We start from the raw sequence: 18,678 nt of genomic DNA, 5'->3' as shown, positions 1-18,678 counted from the left end.
AAATTAGTTATTGTAAATATTAATTACACTGTTAAAAAATTTATCTAGTCAATGTTTTTAAAATTTCTATTATTTTTCATTTCGAAGGGGTTGAATTGTGTTGGTTGAAATTGAAGTCCAATTAGAAAATATTTGTTATATAAAACGATTTAAGGTGATTATATTGTTTTAACAAATATTAAGCACTGAAAATACATGAAAGAAAGAATAAAGAATTGATGATTTAAAAATATGAGTTTAAAGGTAGTGCAACTCATATAACCAATCAAAATTCTTATTCATGTCATATTAATTTTTGGGTTAAATAAGTTTTTAGTCCCTATAAATATGACACTTTTCACTTTTATCCTTACAAAAAATTTTGCTGAATTTTGGTTCTCATGAAATTTTTCGTCACAAATTTTTGTCCCTCCCGTTAGATTGCTCTAACGGAAGCTTACGTGGCATGCCACATGTCTCACCACGTCAGACAAAGGTAGAATTAAAGAAAAAGAGGCCGATTGCGGGGGTTTTAAACAGTTTATCAATTCACTTTAATGGTTAATGAACTGAAAAAAATAATAATTTCTCACAAACAATTTATCAAACAGTTGGTAGGCAAATCGTTCTCACAAACTCACTTTAATGGTTAATGAACTGAACCATTTAATTTAAGCAATTCAAATTCAGTTTAAAACCGGTTCAGAATTAGTTTTCTTATAAAAATTGGTTTACTAAGTTAGTTTCTCATAAAAAGAATAAAATATTCTGAAAACAAAAATATTAACTTTTTTTGAATTTCAATTTTAAAAAATTAAAATAAATGTTTTTTTGAAAAAAAATCTCAAAAATAAAATTTTTCCAGAAAATTAAAATACAAATTTTGGTACAAAAATATGAAAATAAATATTTTTCTGAAAATTAAAAAAAGATTTGATTCTTTTTCCTAAAAAACTATTTTTTAAAAAAATTAAATTCTGAAAATATATCATTAGATTTTATTATAATATCAATGAGAACTTTTATACATTTTAACACATATCTTCCTTATTTCTTCTAAACATTTGGTTTGCTCTAAATTCCATTCTTAAACTGCTACCAAAGATATTTGCGTTGTGCTACAATTCAATTTGTTAAAGATTCTAATTATATTACCTTTTTCATTATCAATTTAATTATTTTGTTTAATACAAAAAAATACATGTTGCAATAAATTGGAAAAGAGACAACAACAAAAAATGACACTATTGATTACAGTACTTCATAATTTTTCGTTTTGTTTTAGTTTGGATTCCCTTTAATATTATAATAATTTTTTCATTTAAATTATTTCATAGTTAGCATTTGTAATACGTACTGATGAGTTTATTTAAAAAAAATGTGACGGTTTAAATTTAATAAAAGAGATACTCCTAATATTTATTTTAAAAATGAGTTGGCATTTTCAATTTTTTTCCTGTTACACAACATCATATAATAAAAATTATACTATTTATTTTTTATTTTCAATTTTTTATAAAATTCAAAAACTAATTTTAAAAATTTAAATATAAAATTGGTTTAAAATTTTAAACAGAATATAAACTAGTTTATAAATATAAACTAGTTTTAAATTGAATTGGAACGATTTTAACAATTAACTGAATTTTTATTGAAGTGATTATTGCAATTCAAAATATTTTCCATTATAGCTGAATTAAAACTTGAATTCCCTACCAACGGTTTGATTAATTGCTTGTAAAAATTATTGTTTTTAAGTTATTTAAAGGGGGTTTAAAACCCCCGCAATCTGTCTCTTTTTCTTTAGTGTTGACTGTTACTGACATGGCGTGACACGCATAGGCGAAACTTGGGCCCGGCGAGGGTGGGCCATTGCCCAGGCTGACCCAAATTTTTTTTTTAGTTGGAGTGGAAAAAAAAAGTTAATATTAAATTAAAAAAAACAAAACAAAAGCACCGTTTTCCCTCAACCCACTCCCTTTCAATTTCAACCACTCTTTTACCGCTCTCCACCTCTCTTCACTCACTTGCGCCTCCGTCATCCTCGCTTCGATCGACAGCTACCCACACCAGCAGCAGTGCAGCACCGCCACCTCCGCCGCGCCGACGACCCCCAACCTTCACTGATTCGGTAAGACAGTAACCTTCCTTCTCCAATCTCCATTAATGTTTTGATTTTGCTAGTTTGAATGATTCATAAAATCTTTTCCTTCCTTCTGTCAACACTGTCTAACCCTAAGATGAAACAAAACAGAAACTGACCAAATAAACTTGTTGAAGATTAAGAGATTTTGCAGCAACAGATTCAGGGCTTGAAGGACCATCTATGATCTAACAGATTTGTTTTATTTGTCAGGCAAATTCTGTTGTATATAATTGCAACTTGCCATTTACAGGTTTGTTTCTACCATTGAATCAATAAGTTTTATATTGGATTGAGTGAAATAAGATGGGACTTATTGATTCAATGGTGGAAGACAGATTACACAATTTACTCTTTAAGAATTTAACAAGCCCTCCAACCTCCATGTGTAGTAGCTTCGTATACATTACCATAAAAAAGCTTTTTCCCTTTGGCTTTTTAAAAAAAAAATTGATTATGTAGAATAATTTAGATGATTTTAGATATTGGAGAGAATCATGCAATTTTATCTTGTACTGATGCAGCATTATTTTTTTTTTTCTTTTCTTAGTTATTTCAGCAATGATAGAAAATAGTTAGTCCCTAATCTTTAGGCGTAGGTTGATTGTATAGAAAATACTGTTGTAACTCTATTTAAACTAGTATTTGTATTTGTATCCGTTTTGCCTACATTTTTTTATAGTTTTATTGGGCTTATTGTAATTAATTGTTTGATTTGTTTTATTCAATGACAGAGATGAGGAGATTTTTGGTTGATAGAGAAAGTACTGAGAATGTGAATGTTGAGCAAGCGGAAGCCGAATTACAATCAATACCTAATAATGTGATGGATGAGTTTAATCCAAATGAGATTGTGCGTTATCCAGGTCTTAGGAAACAAATTAATGAGTATGCTCCGGATATTCAAGACCAAGTGAGGAGGGCATATATATTGAAGGGTCCAATGCAACCAGATTTGACAAGCTTTCCTCGTACTTTATTTGGAAGTGCTAAAAGAGCATTTAGTAAATCATGGTATAAGAATTATGCATGGTTAGAATATTGTGAGATAAAAGATGCAGCTTATTTGTTTTTATTGCTTTCTCTTTAAGAAACCCGGGAGGGCCGAGCACTTTGGTTTTGAAGTCTTCACTAAAAGTGGATATAAAGATTGGAAGCATGCATCTCAAGGCTTGAAAGATCACGTTGGTAGTCATAATAGTTTGCATAACTCATGTGTCAAGCACTACGATGATTATAATAATCAAAGACAAAGTGTGGCTAGTAAGTTTGCTAGAGCAACCAAGGAATCAGAAGAATTATATAAGATTCGTTTGACTTATTCTGTAGATTGTTCAAGATATCTAATTGCACAAGGCATGGCTTTCCGTGGCCATGATGAATCCTCTATTTCTCTAAATAAGGGAAATTTTAGAGAGATGGTAAATTGGGTAAAAGCTAAGGATGAACAAGTGAGTGATGCTTTTAATCGTGGTGGAAAAAATTGCACAATGATTTCTAGTGACATTCAAAAGGAGCTTGCAATGTGTTGTGCACATGAAGTTACCAAGGAGATTATGGAAGAGCTTGGTGATATACAATTTTACGTGCTTATTGACGAGCCACGTGATATATCTATCAAAGAGAAAATGGAGGTGATGTTGAGGTTAGTAATTGTATTTGTTTTCAATTTCTATTTTTCATTTTTCATTACTTACTATGCCACCAAGTAAACTTGTTGAATTTGTTTTAGGTTTGTTAACGACAAAGGGCATATTGTGGAACGATTCATTGCTCTACATCATGTCAAAGATACTACATCTGAGGCATTAAAGGATGCTCTTTATGGTATTCTTGATAAGTACACGTTATCTATTTCAAGGATACGAGGGCAAGGATATGACGGAGCTTCAAATATGAGAGGTGAATTTAATGGTTTGCAAAGAAAGATTCTAGATGAAAACCCTTATGCTTTCTATGTCCATTGTTATGCTCACCGTTTGAAATTGGTTGTTGTGTCTGTTGCTAGTAGTTGCTCATCTATTCATGATTTCTTTGAGTACATATCCTTAATTGTGAACACAACAAGTGCATCTTGTAAGAAGAGAGATGCTTTGACGGAGGCTCAACACCAAGATATTTTAAATCAACTTGAGAGGGGTGAGATATCTAAAGGAAGGGGATTGCACCAATCATCTAGTCTCACTAGACCCGGGAATACTAGATGGGGTTCACATCATACTACATTGCTTCGTTTGGATCAAATATGGCCATCTGTGTTAAAGGTACTTAGTATGGTTAATGGAGATGGACGTGTAGCATCTCAAGCAGCAGGTTTGATAGAAAAAATGGAGAGTTTTAAATTTTCTTTTATTTTGAAGTTAATGTTAAAGTTGTTTGGTATCACAAATGAGCTTTCAAATGTCTTGCAAAGAAAAGATCTTAATATTGTGAATGCCATGGAATTAGTTGATGTTGTCAAAGCTCGGCTGGCCACAATGAGAGATAGTGGTTGGGATAATTTATTTGCCGATGTACAATAATTTTGTGTTGCTAAATGTATTCAAGTGCCTAATATGGATGATGAAATACCAGTTCGGGGTCGGTCAAGGGCAGAAGGGAGGACTATCACTAATCTTCATCATTATCGTGCAGAGATTTTTTATGTAGCTATTGACAAAATATGTGTCGAGATGGATCACCGCTTTAGTGAAGGAAGTAACATTATCCTTGATTGTTTCTCATGTCTTGACCCCAAGAACTCCTTCTCCAAGTTTGATGTTGATAAGCTTGCCCGTCTTGCTGATATTTATCATGAAGACTTTTGTGATGATGACCGTCGAACAATAAGGGATCAACTTGAAACTTATGTTCTTCAAATGAAAAGAAATGCTTCATTTTTTACTTGTGAAGATGTTCAAAGTTTGACTATAAATATGGTTCAAACTGATAAACATTTGGTATTTCCATTGGTTTACAAACTTATTGAGTTAGCTTTGATATTACCGGTGTCAACAGCATGCGTTGAAAGAGCCTTTTCAGCAATGAAGATTATCAAGTCTAAATTGCGCAATAAGATCAACGATGTGTGGTTCAATGATTTGATGGTATGTTACACTGAGCGGGAGATATTCAAGTCACTTTATGATATTGACATTATTCGGACATTCACCGCAAAGAAGTCTCAGAAAGGACATCTGCCTCGTGATTTTATTTAACATCCTATTGTAAGGTTACCTTTCATCTCTTTTATTTTGTTTGATGACTATTTATATATTATATACAATTTATTTGCAGTATTTAAATTTTTGCCCAGGCTTTATATTTTTCCTCGCTTCGCCACTGGTGACACGTGGTGTGCCACGTAAGCCTCCGTTAGAGTAATCTAACGGGAGGGACCAAAATTCGTGACGGAAAATTTTGTGAGGATCAAAATTCGATGAAATTTTTTGTAGAGATTATAAGTGAAAAGTGCCATATTTATATGGACCACTAACATATTTAACCCTTAATTTTTTAAAATTAAAATTGTGTGTTAATTAGATACATGGTTGTGATTGGTTGACAGTAAAAATATTTTACACTGTTAGTGCATATCCCTTTTTCTCTAAAAATATACAATGAAAAGAAAATAAAGTGATGGAAAATAAAGAGATAAGGAAAAAAGAGCATGTACCATAGATTTTTACAGGTTGGGTTAACAACCTGATCTACTTCTCTCCCAAAGAGTTTCTCTTGATTGTTCCACTAGATATGTGTGCTTTTTACAGGTTATGCCACAAACATTCTTACAACCAAATAAAGATTTTAACTGGCTAATCTCACGAGTCAAACAAGATATTCTAATAGTGTAATCTTCAACTAAACAAGAGATTTTACACGGGCTAGTCTCTAAAGAAAACAAGATACTTTACATAAACTATTCTCAAAGAAAACAAGAGATTTTACAAGGCTTACTCTCCCATCAAACAAAGCTTTTCATCGGTAGAGCTCAAGAACCAGATTGAGATTTTAATAAGCTAATCTCAAGAACAAAAAAAAAAACTTTTATTAAAGATATTACACATGAGACAATACATTATTGCCTAAAGCACGAGATAAGCACATCACCAGTATAAAAATCTCAAAGATATTTTTCACTCTCTCGACACTAAGGTCGTTTTAGTGAAGAACAAAAAAAATAGATCTGAAGAAAGTAGAAAGTAAGGAAGAATGATTTTTAATTCGAATTTTGACGTGTAACAATATGAGGAGAAGCCTTCCATTTATAGGAGAATATTTGACTCAAAAAGGAAATGATCCATGGACATTTTTAATGTTCAATTGATTAACCCTAGTTGTTAGTGGGTTAGACAAACCAGATATGAAAGGTTTTTAAATGACGTCATCGTTAATGGATTAGAGGCTTCCTTAATATATTTGGAGGAGTTTAAAATGAGTTAATCAATTAACTAGTATACGAATTCCTCCTAATTGATTAAACTAGTCAATAATGAATTAAAGACGCATGTAATAATATTTTTAGTTTTTTATGAAATAAGAGAGGCTTTAATACATATTTGTGTGTGTGTGATGCCTTAGTTTCTCGAGAATTACTCTTATACCTTTATATTAAACAAATCACTTAGACACATGTTAAGCATAAGAGCTGACGAGCTTTCACAATTTCTCTCTTTCCCAACTTTGGAGCTTGAAGTTTCAATGCTTGATTCTTAATAGATTTATAACTTCATGTAGATTTTCACTCTTCTAACTGATGAGGCTTGAGATTAGAAAAATTATCAGATGCCATCATTAGAGTTTTGAGGACAATTATTACCATAGACTTCACTGTATTCTATTTTACCTTAGATGTTGTCATCATTATAGTGGATTTGATGTCACAAAGAACATCTTGACCATTGAGAGATAAATAATTCTCTAAATGCCATTTGACTTAAGGTGTTGCCATCATAAAAAACAACATGATCATCTAATGGTTGCAGACGACAAGCACATAGATATACACTTGATTTTCCTAAGAAAATACAATATTTAAAATACTCATATCTCACTAATGTAATTCACAGTCACACCTTGGACACCCCTACCTTGTTACAAGTTGTACAAGTACAATACGTGACAACCCCTATTGAATAAAGGTTGTAAGATTTTTTTGTTATAAAAAGATTTGGTTCTGGAATATGTCTCTGATTTTTTATGATAACAATGAGTATGTTTGTATGAACAATTTTGTTATACTAACGTTTTTTATGTTGAGTACTTAACAAACAGGTTCAGATTCTGATGAAAAGGCGTGGCCAAAACATCAGATGCTACCAAGTTATGTTTTCGCACTACACAAGTTCTGATGAATAGTAGCAAACCTTCAGAAGCATTTGAAGTCATTACTCTGATACAAAGTTTAAAGAAACCATTATGAAGACCAAGTATTGAACACTCTGAAGATGTGGTTCTAAAGAATCTGAAAACTTGAAGTTCTGAAGACTCAAGTTTTGAAGACAAATGATTTTGAAGACCAAGTGTTGAAGACTCTGAAGATGTGGTTATGAAAACTCTGAAGACTTGATGTTCTGAAGATCCAAAGCTTATTTTCTTTTCTTCCTACTCATGTTGTGAGCCTCTGAAGTTCAAGAAGTATAGAAGATAAAGTTATGTAGTACGAAGTACAAGGTACATACGAATGTTTCGTTCCACTACCAAGAAAGTACAGACGTTGCGTACTATCTTGTCTCCCACTATGTTCAAGCTGCAAAATTCTATGAAGTTCCAAAACTACCCTCCTACGAATATATTATTATATTGGCTATATAAAGGGCTTGAAGACTAAATAGAAAGCTGCTAATTCACGATCATATCCATTATTGAAAGACTGTTCATAGCTTTACACTCTTAAGTATAGCTTTTGAAATATATCATTTACATTTAGCTTGTGTAGAAGCACTTGTAGTGTAAACAAACTCAGATTTAAATAGTTGTTTGATTGTGCCTCAAGAGACCTGTTGGTCAGTAGTCTTGGTTAGGACTAGAGAGTCTTAAAGGTTTTCAGTCACAGGCGGTTACTTGTGCAGGGTTAGTCACAGGAGGTTGCTTGTGCAGGGTTAGTCACTTGCGGGTAGCTTGTGTAGGTTTAGTCACTTGCAGGTAGCTTATGCATTGTAGTTAGTAACCTGCAGTTGCTTGTGCATTGTTAGTCACTGGCGATTGCCCGTGACATTATAATCAGTTTGGTTATAGTGGATTAAGACCTTGATTGAGATAGGCGAAATCACCTTGGCGGGTGGACTAGACTAGCTTGGGAATTTCTCAAGTGAACTAGTATAAACATACATTGTTCTTTCCTTCTTGCACTTTATAGTTATTATGAAGAGTAAAGAGTTTTTTTTAAGATGGGAGTTATTTTTCAAAGTTTTGTTTGTTAAAAACCCTATTCAACCCCCCTTTCTAGTGATTTTTACACCTTCAGTTTTTGGGATTTTCTATGGTGTTACAAATAGCTCACACAGGGACGTGAAAAGGTATGTATATAATATTTTTTGTGTAATGAATTGGATTTCACTCAACCTTAGGATTGGGGTATTTACAAAAGTATTTGGGTATAGACCTCGAGCTCCTAAAATGTAGCAACCACTTCTAGGAGCGAGAGAATGGAAGTCAACTCCATTATTATTAAGAATGATGCGAATGATAACTATATTTTACACTGTGTTTTCCGACTCGATTTGTTTGACATTTAGTTCATTTTGTCATTTATTTTATAGTAATATGTTAGTTCTGCTTGATTGTTGCAGGTATTTTCCAAAGATATGAATTCGGGCGAGAAACCAGCGAAGAACGCAAAAGGGTGAAGAAAACATCAAAAATACAAGTTTGGTGCACGGTGTTTGTAACGCTCGATTAATTTAAATAATTATTTTATGGTGTGATTGTGAATTATTTGATTTAATTTATGAATTAGTTAGGATTAAGCTATTTTGTTATGAGTTAATTAATTAACTATTATTAATAATAGGGTTAATAGACATTTTCCCCCCTGCCATATAGGCGAGATTCGGTTTACCCCCCTATTAATTTTTTTTAATTTTTTTTGGGGCCTGTTATGAGGTTAGTAGAAGCATTAATGGAGGGGTGTAAAGTTAAGATCATTAATAAAAGTGAGAAATTAGTGAAAAGGATAAAATAAAGGGAATTAGGAGAAAGAGGAAAATTCTGAAAGATTGGAAGAACATAGAAAGAGAGAAGTGCAGAGAGCTATGGAAATCCCATTGGAAGCTTAGAGCAACCTTCAATCCAAGGTAAGGGTGGGGTTCTTACTCTCTAAGGGTTTGTATGATAATGGATATGGTATAGATTAGGCTTCAGGACTTTATATCCATGAACGTGTGAAGAATTTGAGTTTTGATGTGTCTAATGATTGTTGTGAATGATTTGTAATTTTGTGCAATTGATGGAATAGATGTTTGTATGTGAACAATGGTATACTGTTATTATTTGAATTGAAAAACTATGCTTTTTGGTGATTTTCGGACATGGGAAAAAGGAGTTTTTGGGGTTTTGAGGGGTAGAGGTTCGTAGCAGGAAAAATAGCAGATTTTTAGTTCTGCTTCAGGGGGAACCGGTTCCCCAAATAGAGGAACCGAGTCCCTAGTGCATCAGAAACGTGAAAAATTGGATTTTTATCAGGGGGAACCGGTTTCCCTTATAAGTGAACCGGGTTCCCAGAAATAGAGAACTAGAGGAACCGGTTTACCAAATAGAAGAACCGGGTTCCACTGTGTAATACGGTGAACTGACTTTATCGAAATGTTGCGGATAGCAAGAGTCGCCACCGACTTTTATTTTATCCAATTGGAAAGGCTAAAAGAACAGGAAAGACCTTTGAAAGATTTTGAGTTCGGGGGTAAGTTATACAAAGGGAAGGTGTAAAGCACCCTTTGCATCCATGGTTTTCCATGGGATCTTAATTGCTTTGCTCGTTTGAAAAGAAATGTAGAAGAAGAGAATACGGACTTTAGCTCGTAAATGAGCGTAGCCTTATTGAAGGTTTATGAAAAAGTCTAAGAAAAATATTTAAACCAGAGCAAGGCAATTAGGAGCAATTACCTTAATATTTGTAGAAAAAAAATTCTTTTAGCCTTTCAGGCTGAAAGAGTTTATCCATGCCATAAGAGGGCAGGAAGTCTTTCGTTTGGATGTTTACGGGTCATCGAGTTATCATTCTCCATAAGACTGTCCCATGCCATAGAGAGGCATGTGGTCTAAGGGAAGGATCAGAATAGCCTTTCGTTTAGGCAACCAGAGGATACCTCAGCCCTTCGTAGGCAACTTCCGAGGGACGAGATTATATTTAGTGTATCGAAGGCAGCATCATTAGGGACTTATGATCTTTACATTAGTCGAGGAAACATGGCTGAGGTATCCTCGTATTCGAGGGACAAGGCTATTCTGCAAAAAACACAAGGCAACAAGGCAACAGGCAACAGGCAACAAGAGAGGTACCATAAAAGGTGCGTGGGTGCAACAATCACGTGATCAGATTCGATTATATTATCTTGTAATTATGTGATTCTAATTTGATTAACAAGCTTGCACTCCCTAGGATTATTAACCACACAATAATATGGGAAAGGGGAGAGAGAAACCCGCGGATTAATAGTGCAATAGGTCTAAACAAGTAATAATTAAAGAAAGTAAATCAGGGTTTTAGGGTTACCGACTATTGAGCTTTGACGGTTGGCAAACCATGAAAATTGGAAAAGGGAGAAATAAACAGAAAGTAGTGAGTGTATGGCTAATTCCACGACAATTAAGGCTAACCCTAATTTGATGAAAGAAACAAAATAAAATAGAATGAATATTTAAAATAAATATGAAATAGGACTTAGCTTTTGATCTGATATGGTTCGTAGTCGGGAGTAGCCTCGGGGTTAACCCTGAAAAGTTGGCAAAGCAAAGGCAGATAGAAAAAGAAGTGAGTGTAGGCGGAGTTCATTATATTAAAGGCAAAACCTAAAATAAAATAAAAAATATTTAAATAAAGATTAAATCGGGACTTAGCTTCGTAATAGGCGTGGCGAATAGTCGGAGGAAACCCTGTTGCTAACCCTGAAAAAATGCTTAAAAGAAACTATTTTTAGTGTAGGTGTGATCTTCGTAAACCCTGATTAGGGCACAAGTTAACCCTGGTTAATAGAATAAATAAGATCGAATTAATTAATCATTGGTTTTCAACCTAATTAATTAAATCGATGAAAATAAAATTTCTATTAAAATATCCTAACCCTAATAGGTAATTAGATTAATTAATAAAAAATATCAACTTAATTAAATAATAAACAACTAAATTCAATTAATCATTTAATTACATAAATTAAACAAGAATTATTATTATCAATTAACTCAAATTAATCATTCAATTATAAAATAAATCTTTTCAAAATAAATGTTTTTATGATTTTTTATGAAAATAAACAAGTTATTAGCATAATAAAATAAAATAGATAAAAGCTATAATAGAAAAAGAGAGAAGAAGAAAAGAAAAGGAGATAAAAACATTTATATAATTAAAATAAAAAATTGGAATACTTAGCGTGTAATCTAGTGTGGTGAGTCTGCAAAGGTGTATGGTGTGCCTTCCCATTCATGGGCGCTGGACCTTAGCTGGCAGAGATCCGGTGGTGGTGATTTGAAGACGCATGATGAGCCCTGGTGGACGCGCTGCATTGAATCTTTGAGCAAGAAAATGCAAACAAAATAATTGCCAATACCTGGGTTCGAACCCAGGTTTGTACGCTTTCCAAGTACTCACGCTAGCCATCTCAACTATTTTTATTTGCTTGCAATATAACCACATAAAATAGATAAATAAGTTAGTGCCAGGAAACTGAGAAGTCAAAGTATAAACCAGAGTGGGACCCTCATGTTTATGCGTGGTCCAATTAGAAGAGGAGAGAAGTGGTTGACATTTTGACTAGCCAATAGGGATTCGCCACGCGTGCCACAAAGGGATCAAAATGCCCATGACCCAGGGCCACCGGAACGGCGTGATGCCGGTCTTCTTCTTCGGCTACCTATGAAATCGGGACCTGCAAAAACGAATGGAAAAGGAAAACTAAGCGTCCAGACCCCCATAGAATCAACTTTCGATCAATAATATCCCCTTTGTTTGGCTTGAAAATCATTGTAGCTAGGGTTCTGAATCAATTCGACCTTGAAGCCATAGCCATGGCATATCGCCAAACCTGTAACAAAAATCAAATCAAATAGCACAGGGAGTTTGCAAACCGAATTTTAAACATGAAAAGACATTCAAACATGATTTATGATATGTGTATGGATGACTTCGGATTCGAAAAAAAATTGAAAGAAACGTGAACACCAGGACACGCTACAGCACGTTATCATCAAGGTGAACGATTCAGTCACGTTCAAGAAGCTTCAGAAGATTGATTGCAACGCCTATCTTGGTCTGAATCGATCTTGAATCGATCTCCAATTCCCTCTGCTATCTTTCGTTGTTTCACGTATTTTTCTTCAAAGAAAATTGGTTTTTGGCTGCAGCAAAGTCCTCCCCTTGCGTATGAATGCCCTTGAATATATATGGAGAAGGCTCTAGGTCAAAAAACTTGAACCAAATCTTGTTGATTTTGGATATTGGTAATCAAATGCAAACTTCCCAATTTTGTTTAAGCCAATCTCTTTTCCAAATATTCTCACGTATTATTTTTTGCCTTGTTAATTATATTGACAAAATGTCTCATATAATCTTCCCCCTTTCATTATGATTTATTTATATTTTAATTTGATTTTTAAATGAATAAAAATCAATAATTAAAGAAATAAAATCATAAAATAAAAAGAAGTTGATTTATGGGCCTTCTAGGATGTAAGATTGGGCTTCTTCTTTTTGTACCTAAAAATATTAGTAAGAGCAAACAAATTATGCATTTAAAGAAAAAGGATAAAATATTAGCATAATGAGTTAAAATGATTTAATAGTTTTGATTTAAAATTCAATTTAAATTAAAGTTGAATTAAATATTAAAACTATAAACCTTAATAATTAGTGAAATAAAAATTAAAGCTATTAAATCGTACAGTGGAATAAAAATGCGTAAATGAACACATGCATGAATTTTTTTGGATTTTTTGTATAAATGCAAATTTATGTTAATGTCCTAATGGAAGTATGTAAATGATATAAAAACATAAACCAGTAGAAATAAAACCAGGAGGGCAAATTTTGGGGTATGACAGCTGCCCCTGTTCAATCTTCTTACACCTGAGGATGTAGAGTGGTTTGTATGTCAATCGGTATCTGAAGGTGGAAGAGGATTGAACACTAGAATACCAAGAAATTTGCCTTTGTCGGAGATGGGCTTTAAGATGCCATCCATGTGTTTGGAGAAGATGTATGATTGAGATGGGCTTGAAGATGCTATCCAACTTGATAGACTTGAGAGTCAGAATACGTCATACGTTAGACCATTTATGAGGAATAGACTTAGGTTGAGTCGTACGTTAGACTGGGTCTAGTTTGCATCAGCAGATGTCTGGAAAGCCGTGCGTTAGGCTGAAGGATGTGTCGTACGTCAGATCAGATCCAATTTGCATCTGTAGATGTCTGGTAAACTGTGCATTAGGTCGAAGGATGAGTCGTGCGTTGGACTAAATCCAATTTGCATCCGTAGATGTCTGGAAAACCGTGCGTTAGGTTGAAGGATAAGTCGTGCGTTAGACTAAATCCAAATTGCATCCGTAGATGTCTGGAAAACCGTGCGTTAGGTTGAGGGATGAGTCGTGCGTTAGACTAAATCCAAATTGCATCTGTAGATGTCTGGAAAACCGTGCATTAGGTTGAAGGATGAGTCGTGCATTAGAATAAATCCGAATTGCATCCGTAAATGTCTGGAAAACCGTGCGTTAGGCTGAACTTTGAATAAGATTCGAATCTTCGTAATGTACCTGTCAGATATTGTCAGTTTTTATGCAATGTTATGGTGCATGTGTTATGTGCTCCTCAAAATAAATGAGGAGTGTGCACATGAGGTAATGTATGCGATGTATGAATATGTTTAAGATTTATGATGCATGACTATGATTTATGCTATTTGAAACATCTTGATTGAGAAGATAGATCTTTCTGTTGTTGATCTTATCTTGGAGATGCTTGGTTGGGGATTTATGATTTCTTCTTGGGGATGAATAGTAATTTGATGTACCCTGACTGGGGATAAAAGATATTAGTAAACCATGTTCGAGAAGAGCAAAGTGTTGGAGAACCGGTAGTGTTGAAGATGTAAACTCTGTTGGGGAGCCATGTCTTTGTCGGGACGAGAGCATTTGAAGATATCTTCTTGATGATTACTCTGTGGGGATATGATCTTGTGAACCCGACTCTGTGGGGATACATGGGTGTCTTGAAAGTTGCCCCCAGTGTTATAGTAACTACCATTCCTGGATTTGATTAGGACACACCACTGAGTATTGATCAAGATGTCAAACTGGACTTGCATAGATTTGCCCCTGCTAGTAGGAACTTTGGAAAGATTCACCTCGCGAGGACTTTATGAGATGTGCACTATGGGCGACATGCCCCTAGTAATGCCCCTGACTGATCGAGTGATGGCTTCTGACCCACTTGGGTGCATGCCCCCGATTGTTTTGGCGCTCCTGAGAGATTCTCTGACTCTTGATTTGATTGCCCCAGATTGATCGGGAGGTGGTTTGAAACCCACTTGGGATGTATGCCTTTGACTTTTTGGCATTTGAGAGATTCTTCTTGACTTGATTGCCCCAGATTGAAAAGCGTGCCATGCCCCTTGTATACGTAGGAAACATTGCTTCTCGGAGTAATCTTGTCTGTCGGGATAACTTTGAGTCATTAGTCATACCCTGTGCAAATTCTTTTTGTTGCTAACATTTGAAATTATGTAGCAGAATATGTTTAATAATGTATTCATGAGATGCAATGCATATATTTGTCTTGAGTTTTTTGAAAAACATTAAAACAGGAGATGTAAAAGCGTAATATTTGTAAAAACGTGATGTTTGTAAAAACAGAATATCAACTCAGCATTTTTGATAAACCTTAAGGGGTCAGGATACCCTTTTGGTGACAGTACGCTTTCGAACTAACCATGCTTCAGTTAGGACTTTCAAGGGTTGTAACGTGGCTTGGTTTGCGGTTTAAGAAACAAAGGATAATGGCTCAAAAATTTATTTATACCCGTCCCCTTCTTCGTGATGTTCATCGATCCTATGCTCAGTTAACTTTGCGTTTCAGCTTTAGCAAAGCTTGAAGTGTTAACATTGATATTTGATGGTGGTTGAAGCACCAGAAGTTTATTTGGACAGTCAATCATCCTTCTTTGTAATTCTTTTTGCTTTGGTCGAGGATTTGTAGTGACCTCTTTTTTTCTTTGATTTTTGTTATCCCTAACTTTTGCCTGAACTGCTTATTTTGTGATTACAGTCAGCGGGATGTTTCGACTTTTCGATAAGTCTCCTTCATAGGTTTTGACTTAACAGCTTTTTTCTTTTTGGTGGATATTGACTGCATGACTTACTGGTTGCAGGGACCCATCATTATTTGTATAGACAACAGCTAGTACAATTGAGTTAACTGAGTAACTACCCTGCCCCAGGTTGTGATTAAGGGTTTAATTTGTATGAGAAAGAAACTTCTACTTCTTAGGCTCAAAGGGGGTTGACGAGGGATTAACATCCTTATATCTCCATTGTTTAGAAATTAAAACAATGCCTGTACATCGTCAACATAGTCCGTTCAAAAGCATACTGTATGAGGTTGCGGTATCATTTTCGTCATCCTCCCTTTAAAGGCTTACGGCTTAGCAGTAGTTGGATATCACAAAACATATGCAAGGTAAATACACAATTTTAAAATGAGTGATAGCAAAATAATTCATTCAAGATAAACATATGCAATGCACTAATGATGATTACTAAAACAGATAATATCTATCATAAGTCGAATGTTCAAACAAACAGGAAAGAAATTGCAAATAAAAGTAAATCTAATGATCTAAAAAGTTCATCCTTCTAGACATTAATCAATCTTGTCGTGACTAGGCATGGGAGCAGTGATCACTACAGGAGTCTTGGGATGGTTGAATTCAATTTCACCAGCATCGATCATGTCTTGAATCTTGTTCCTCAATGTCCAACAATTGTCGGTGTCATGTCCAGGACTATTGGAATGATACGCACACCTTGTGTTGGGATTATAGCGAGAAGAGGAAGTGTTGGGATTCACGGGAGGATCCTTTACAGTAATCAAGTTTGCTTTCATCAGATATTGTAATGCCTGAGCCAGTGACATATTGATCTTTGTGAATTGACGCTTAGGTGCCTCTGACTTGCGACCTTGTTGTGGAACTAGTGTAGAGATGGGAATTGTCCCCACAGATTGGTTGCGTTCATTATGACCTTTATGGTTGTACATAGCATTAGCCATGTGAGGTTCCTCAGTTGAATTAAAACCAATGATCTTGTCATCGATTAAGTCTTGAATCTTATGCTTCAATGGTCCATAATCCTTAGTGTCATGACCAAGATTGTTCGAACAATAAGCACATCTCGCATTGTAATTGTACCCAGGAATAGGAGTGCCTTCAATTCTTCTTGCCCCTTGGCTGAGTTCGGAATCAAAGTTTGGGATCGAATGTTCTGAGCCTGAAGATTTTTTTGACTGATTGCTCGAGATCCATTTGTGTTGAAATAAACAGCGAGGGAGAATGGGAAGCCTATTGCGGAAACCTGTTATGCAATGTTTATGAATATGGATGCAATGTTTTCAAGGATCGTTAGGAAATTTAGTTTGCAACATTAGGAAATGACTGGTCACCGCTTCATCTGGAGAATCTTGGTCTTTGTCTTTAAGTGTCCTTCTTTGAGAATCAAGCTCACCATACCGAGTGGGTCATCGCCTCTGATTCGGGATATCTCTGAATTTGAAGGTACATGGTTAAAGGAAAATAAATCCTCTTGCCCCTTGATAAGTGATGAGTCTCTGAATTGGAAGGTATGTGGCCAGAGGAAAATAAATCCTCTTGCCCCTTGATAGGAATTCAGTCCTTGATAAGAGCACCTGAAATTGTGCGCCCTAAATACCTAAGATCCTTGAAAGGGTTAGTTAAATCGTGTTATGCTTAAGATGTCATGATGTCATGATGTTATGCGAATGCAGTTCATTAGGCATAGCATGAGATGGTAAGGGCAAACAAGTCCTTTAACAAAACCTGCAAGGAAACAAAGGTTAGTAGAAAGCACAAACAAGTCACACAAGTGCCCTTAGGTTTAAAGGCTTGCATGAAGTTCGTAGATAAGTACCCTCCCCACTATAGTTAAGTTGGTTCAACCTGTCCTATATAAAGACCGGGTTCTAGGGAGCTCATATCATTGACCTTTCTCGAAGGCGCTTATCTCAGTTCGGCAATCGAATCACCAACCGAGAAGGTCCTGAAAGTCTAGTCCATATGAGTGTAGCTTCGAGTATCAACCAACCTCAGTCGGAACCAAAGCCAGCCACCGCGCTACTTTCTAATAGGCCAAAGTCAAGTTCAACTAAGGTTCTAAGGGCGAATTAGTGCTTAATGACACCACGTGGCAGCCAAGCATTTCCTCAGGTCGGATCCCAAGGAACACCAGGACAAACCAATGTGTCACACTAACGATGGCCATCAGATCAACCACATCAGTATACGCTGTGCAGTCTCCTTGATCTCATGCCATTTACCTAAGGTATTCAGATCCGGGTTAGGATCTTTCACACAGCAAAATAACCAAAACAGCCCTGCAAAAATAAAGCAAACAAAGCAAACAATAGAAAACGTTTTAAGTGAATCCTAAACTTTTCAGGTAACCCCTCTTTTTAATCGAAAATCCCCAGCAGAGTCACCAGTTCTGTAATACGGTGAACTGACTTTATCAAAATGTTGCGGATAGCAAGAGTCGCCACCGACTTTTATTTTATCCAATTGGAAAGGCTAAAAGAACAGGAAAGACCTTTGAAAGATTTTGAGTTTGGGGGGTAAGTTATACAAAGGGAAGGTGTAAAGCACCCTTTGCATCCATGGTTTTCCATGGGCTCTTAATTGCTTTGCTCGTTTGAAAATAAATGTAGAAGAAGAGAATATGGACTTTAGCTCGTAAATGAGCGTAGCCTTATTGAAGGTTTATGAAAAAGTGTAAGAAAAAGATTTAAACCAGAGCAAGGCAATTAGGAGCAATTACCTAAATGTTTTTAGAAAAAAATTCTTTTAGCCTTTCAGGGTGAAAGAGTCTATCCATGCCATAAGAGGGCAAGAAGTCTTTCGTTTGGATGTTTACGGGTCATCGAGTTATCGTTCGCCATAAGACTGTCCCATGCCATAGAGAGGCAGGTAGTCTAAGGGAAGGATCAGAATAGCCTTTCGTTTGGGCAACCATAGGATACCTCAGCCCTTCGTAGGCAACTTCCGAGGGACGAGATCATATTTAGTGTATCGAAGGAAGCATCATTAGGGACTTATGATCTTTACATTAGTCGAGGCAACATGGCTGAGGTATCCTTGTAT

The 18,678-nt window shown here is 35.3% G+C and overlaps 2 protein-coding genes across 2 annotated transcripts; both read left to right on the top strand.

Annotated features, from left to right (window-relative positions):
• Nucleotides 1–2,849: 2,849 nt before the first annotated feature.
• LOC131659068 (uncharacterized) lies at nt 2,850–4,644 on the top strand. The gene is made up of 4 exons (XM_058928309.1): nt 2,850–3,035; nt 3,214–3,767; nt 3,855–4,386; nt 4,495–4,644. Exons 1-4 carry the CDS (start codon nt 2,850–2,852, stop codon nt 4,642–4,644), a joined length of 1,422 nt encoding a protein of 473 aa, XP_058784292.1.
• A 33-nt stretch (nt 4,645–4,677) lies between these two features.
• On the top strand, nt 4,678–5,319 carry LOC131659067 (uncharacterized). The gene is made up of 2 exons (XM_058928308.1): nt 4,678–5,061; nt 5,179–5,319. Exons 1-2 carry the CDS (start codon nt 4,678–4,680, stop codon nt 5,317–5,319), a joined length of 525 nt encoding a protein of 174 aa, XP_058784291.1.
• The last annotated feature ends 13,359 nt before the right edge of the window (nt 5,320–18,678 follow it).

This window comes from Vicia villosa, linkage group LG3 (assembly GCF_029867415.1).
Source record: "Vicia villosa cultivar HV-30 ecotype Madison, WI linkage group LG3, Vvil1.0, whole genome shotgun sequence".
Lineage (NCBI taxonomy): Eukaryota > Viridiplantae > Streptophyta > Magnoliopsida > Fabales > Fabaceae > Vicia > Vicia villosa.
Note: the sequence above shows the minus strand (reverse complement) of the source record. Positions and strands in the feature narration are given on the sequence as shown.

What these genes read in the sequence shown, in the direction of transcription:
- LOC131659068 (XM_058928309.1), top strand. Translation starts at nt 2,850, where the DNA reads ATGACAGAGATGAGGAGATTTTTGGTTGATAGAGAAAGTACTGAGAAT. An exon ending in CTCCGGATATTCAAGACCAA is followed by an intron (nt 3,036 to 3,213) that starts GTGAGGAGGGCA and finishes TTTCTCTTTAAG; the next exon opens with AAACCCGGGAGGGCCGAGCA. An exon ending in AAAATGGAGGTGATGTTGAG is followed by an intron (nt 3,768 to 3,854) that starts GTTAGTAATTGT and finishes AATTTGTTTTAG; the next exon opens with GTTTGTTAACGACAAAGGGC.
- LOC131659067 (XM_058928308.1), top strand. Translation starts at nt 4,678, where the DNA reads ATGGATGATGAAATACCAGTTCGGGGTCGGTCAAGGGCAGAAGGGAGG. An exon ending in TTCAAACTGATAAACATTTG is followed by an intron (nt 5,062 to 5,178) that starts GTATTTCCATTG and finishes TTGCGCAATAAG; the next exon opens with ATCAACGATGTGTGGTTCAA.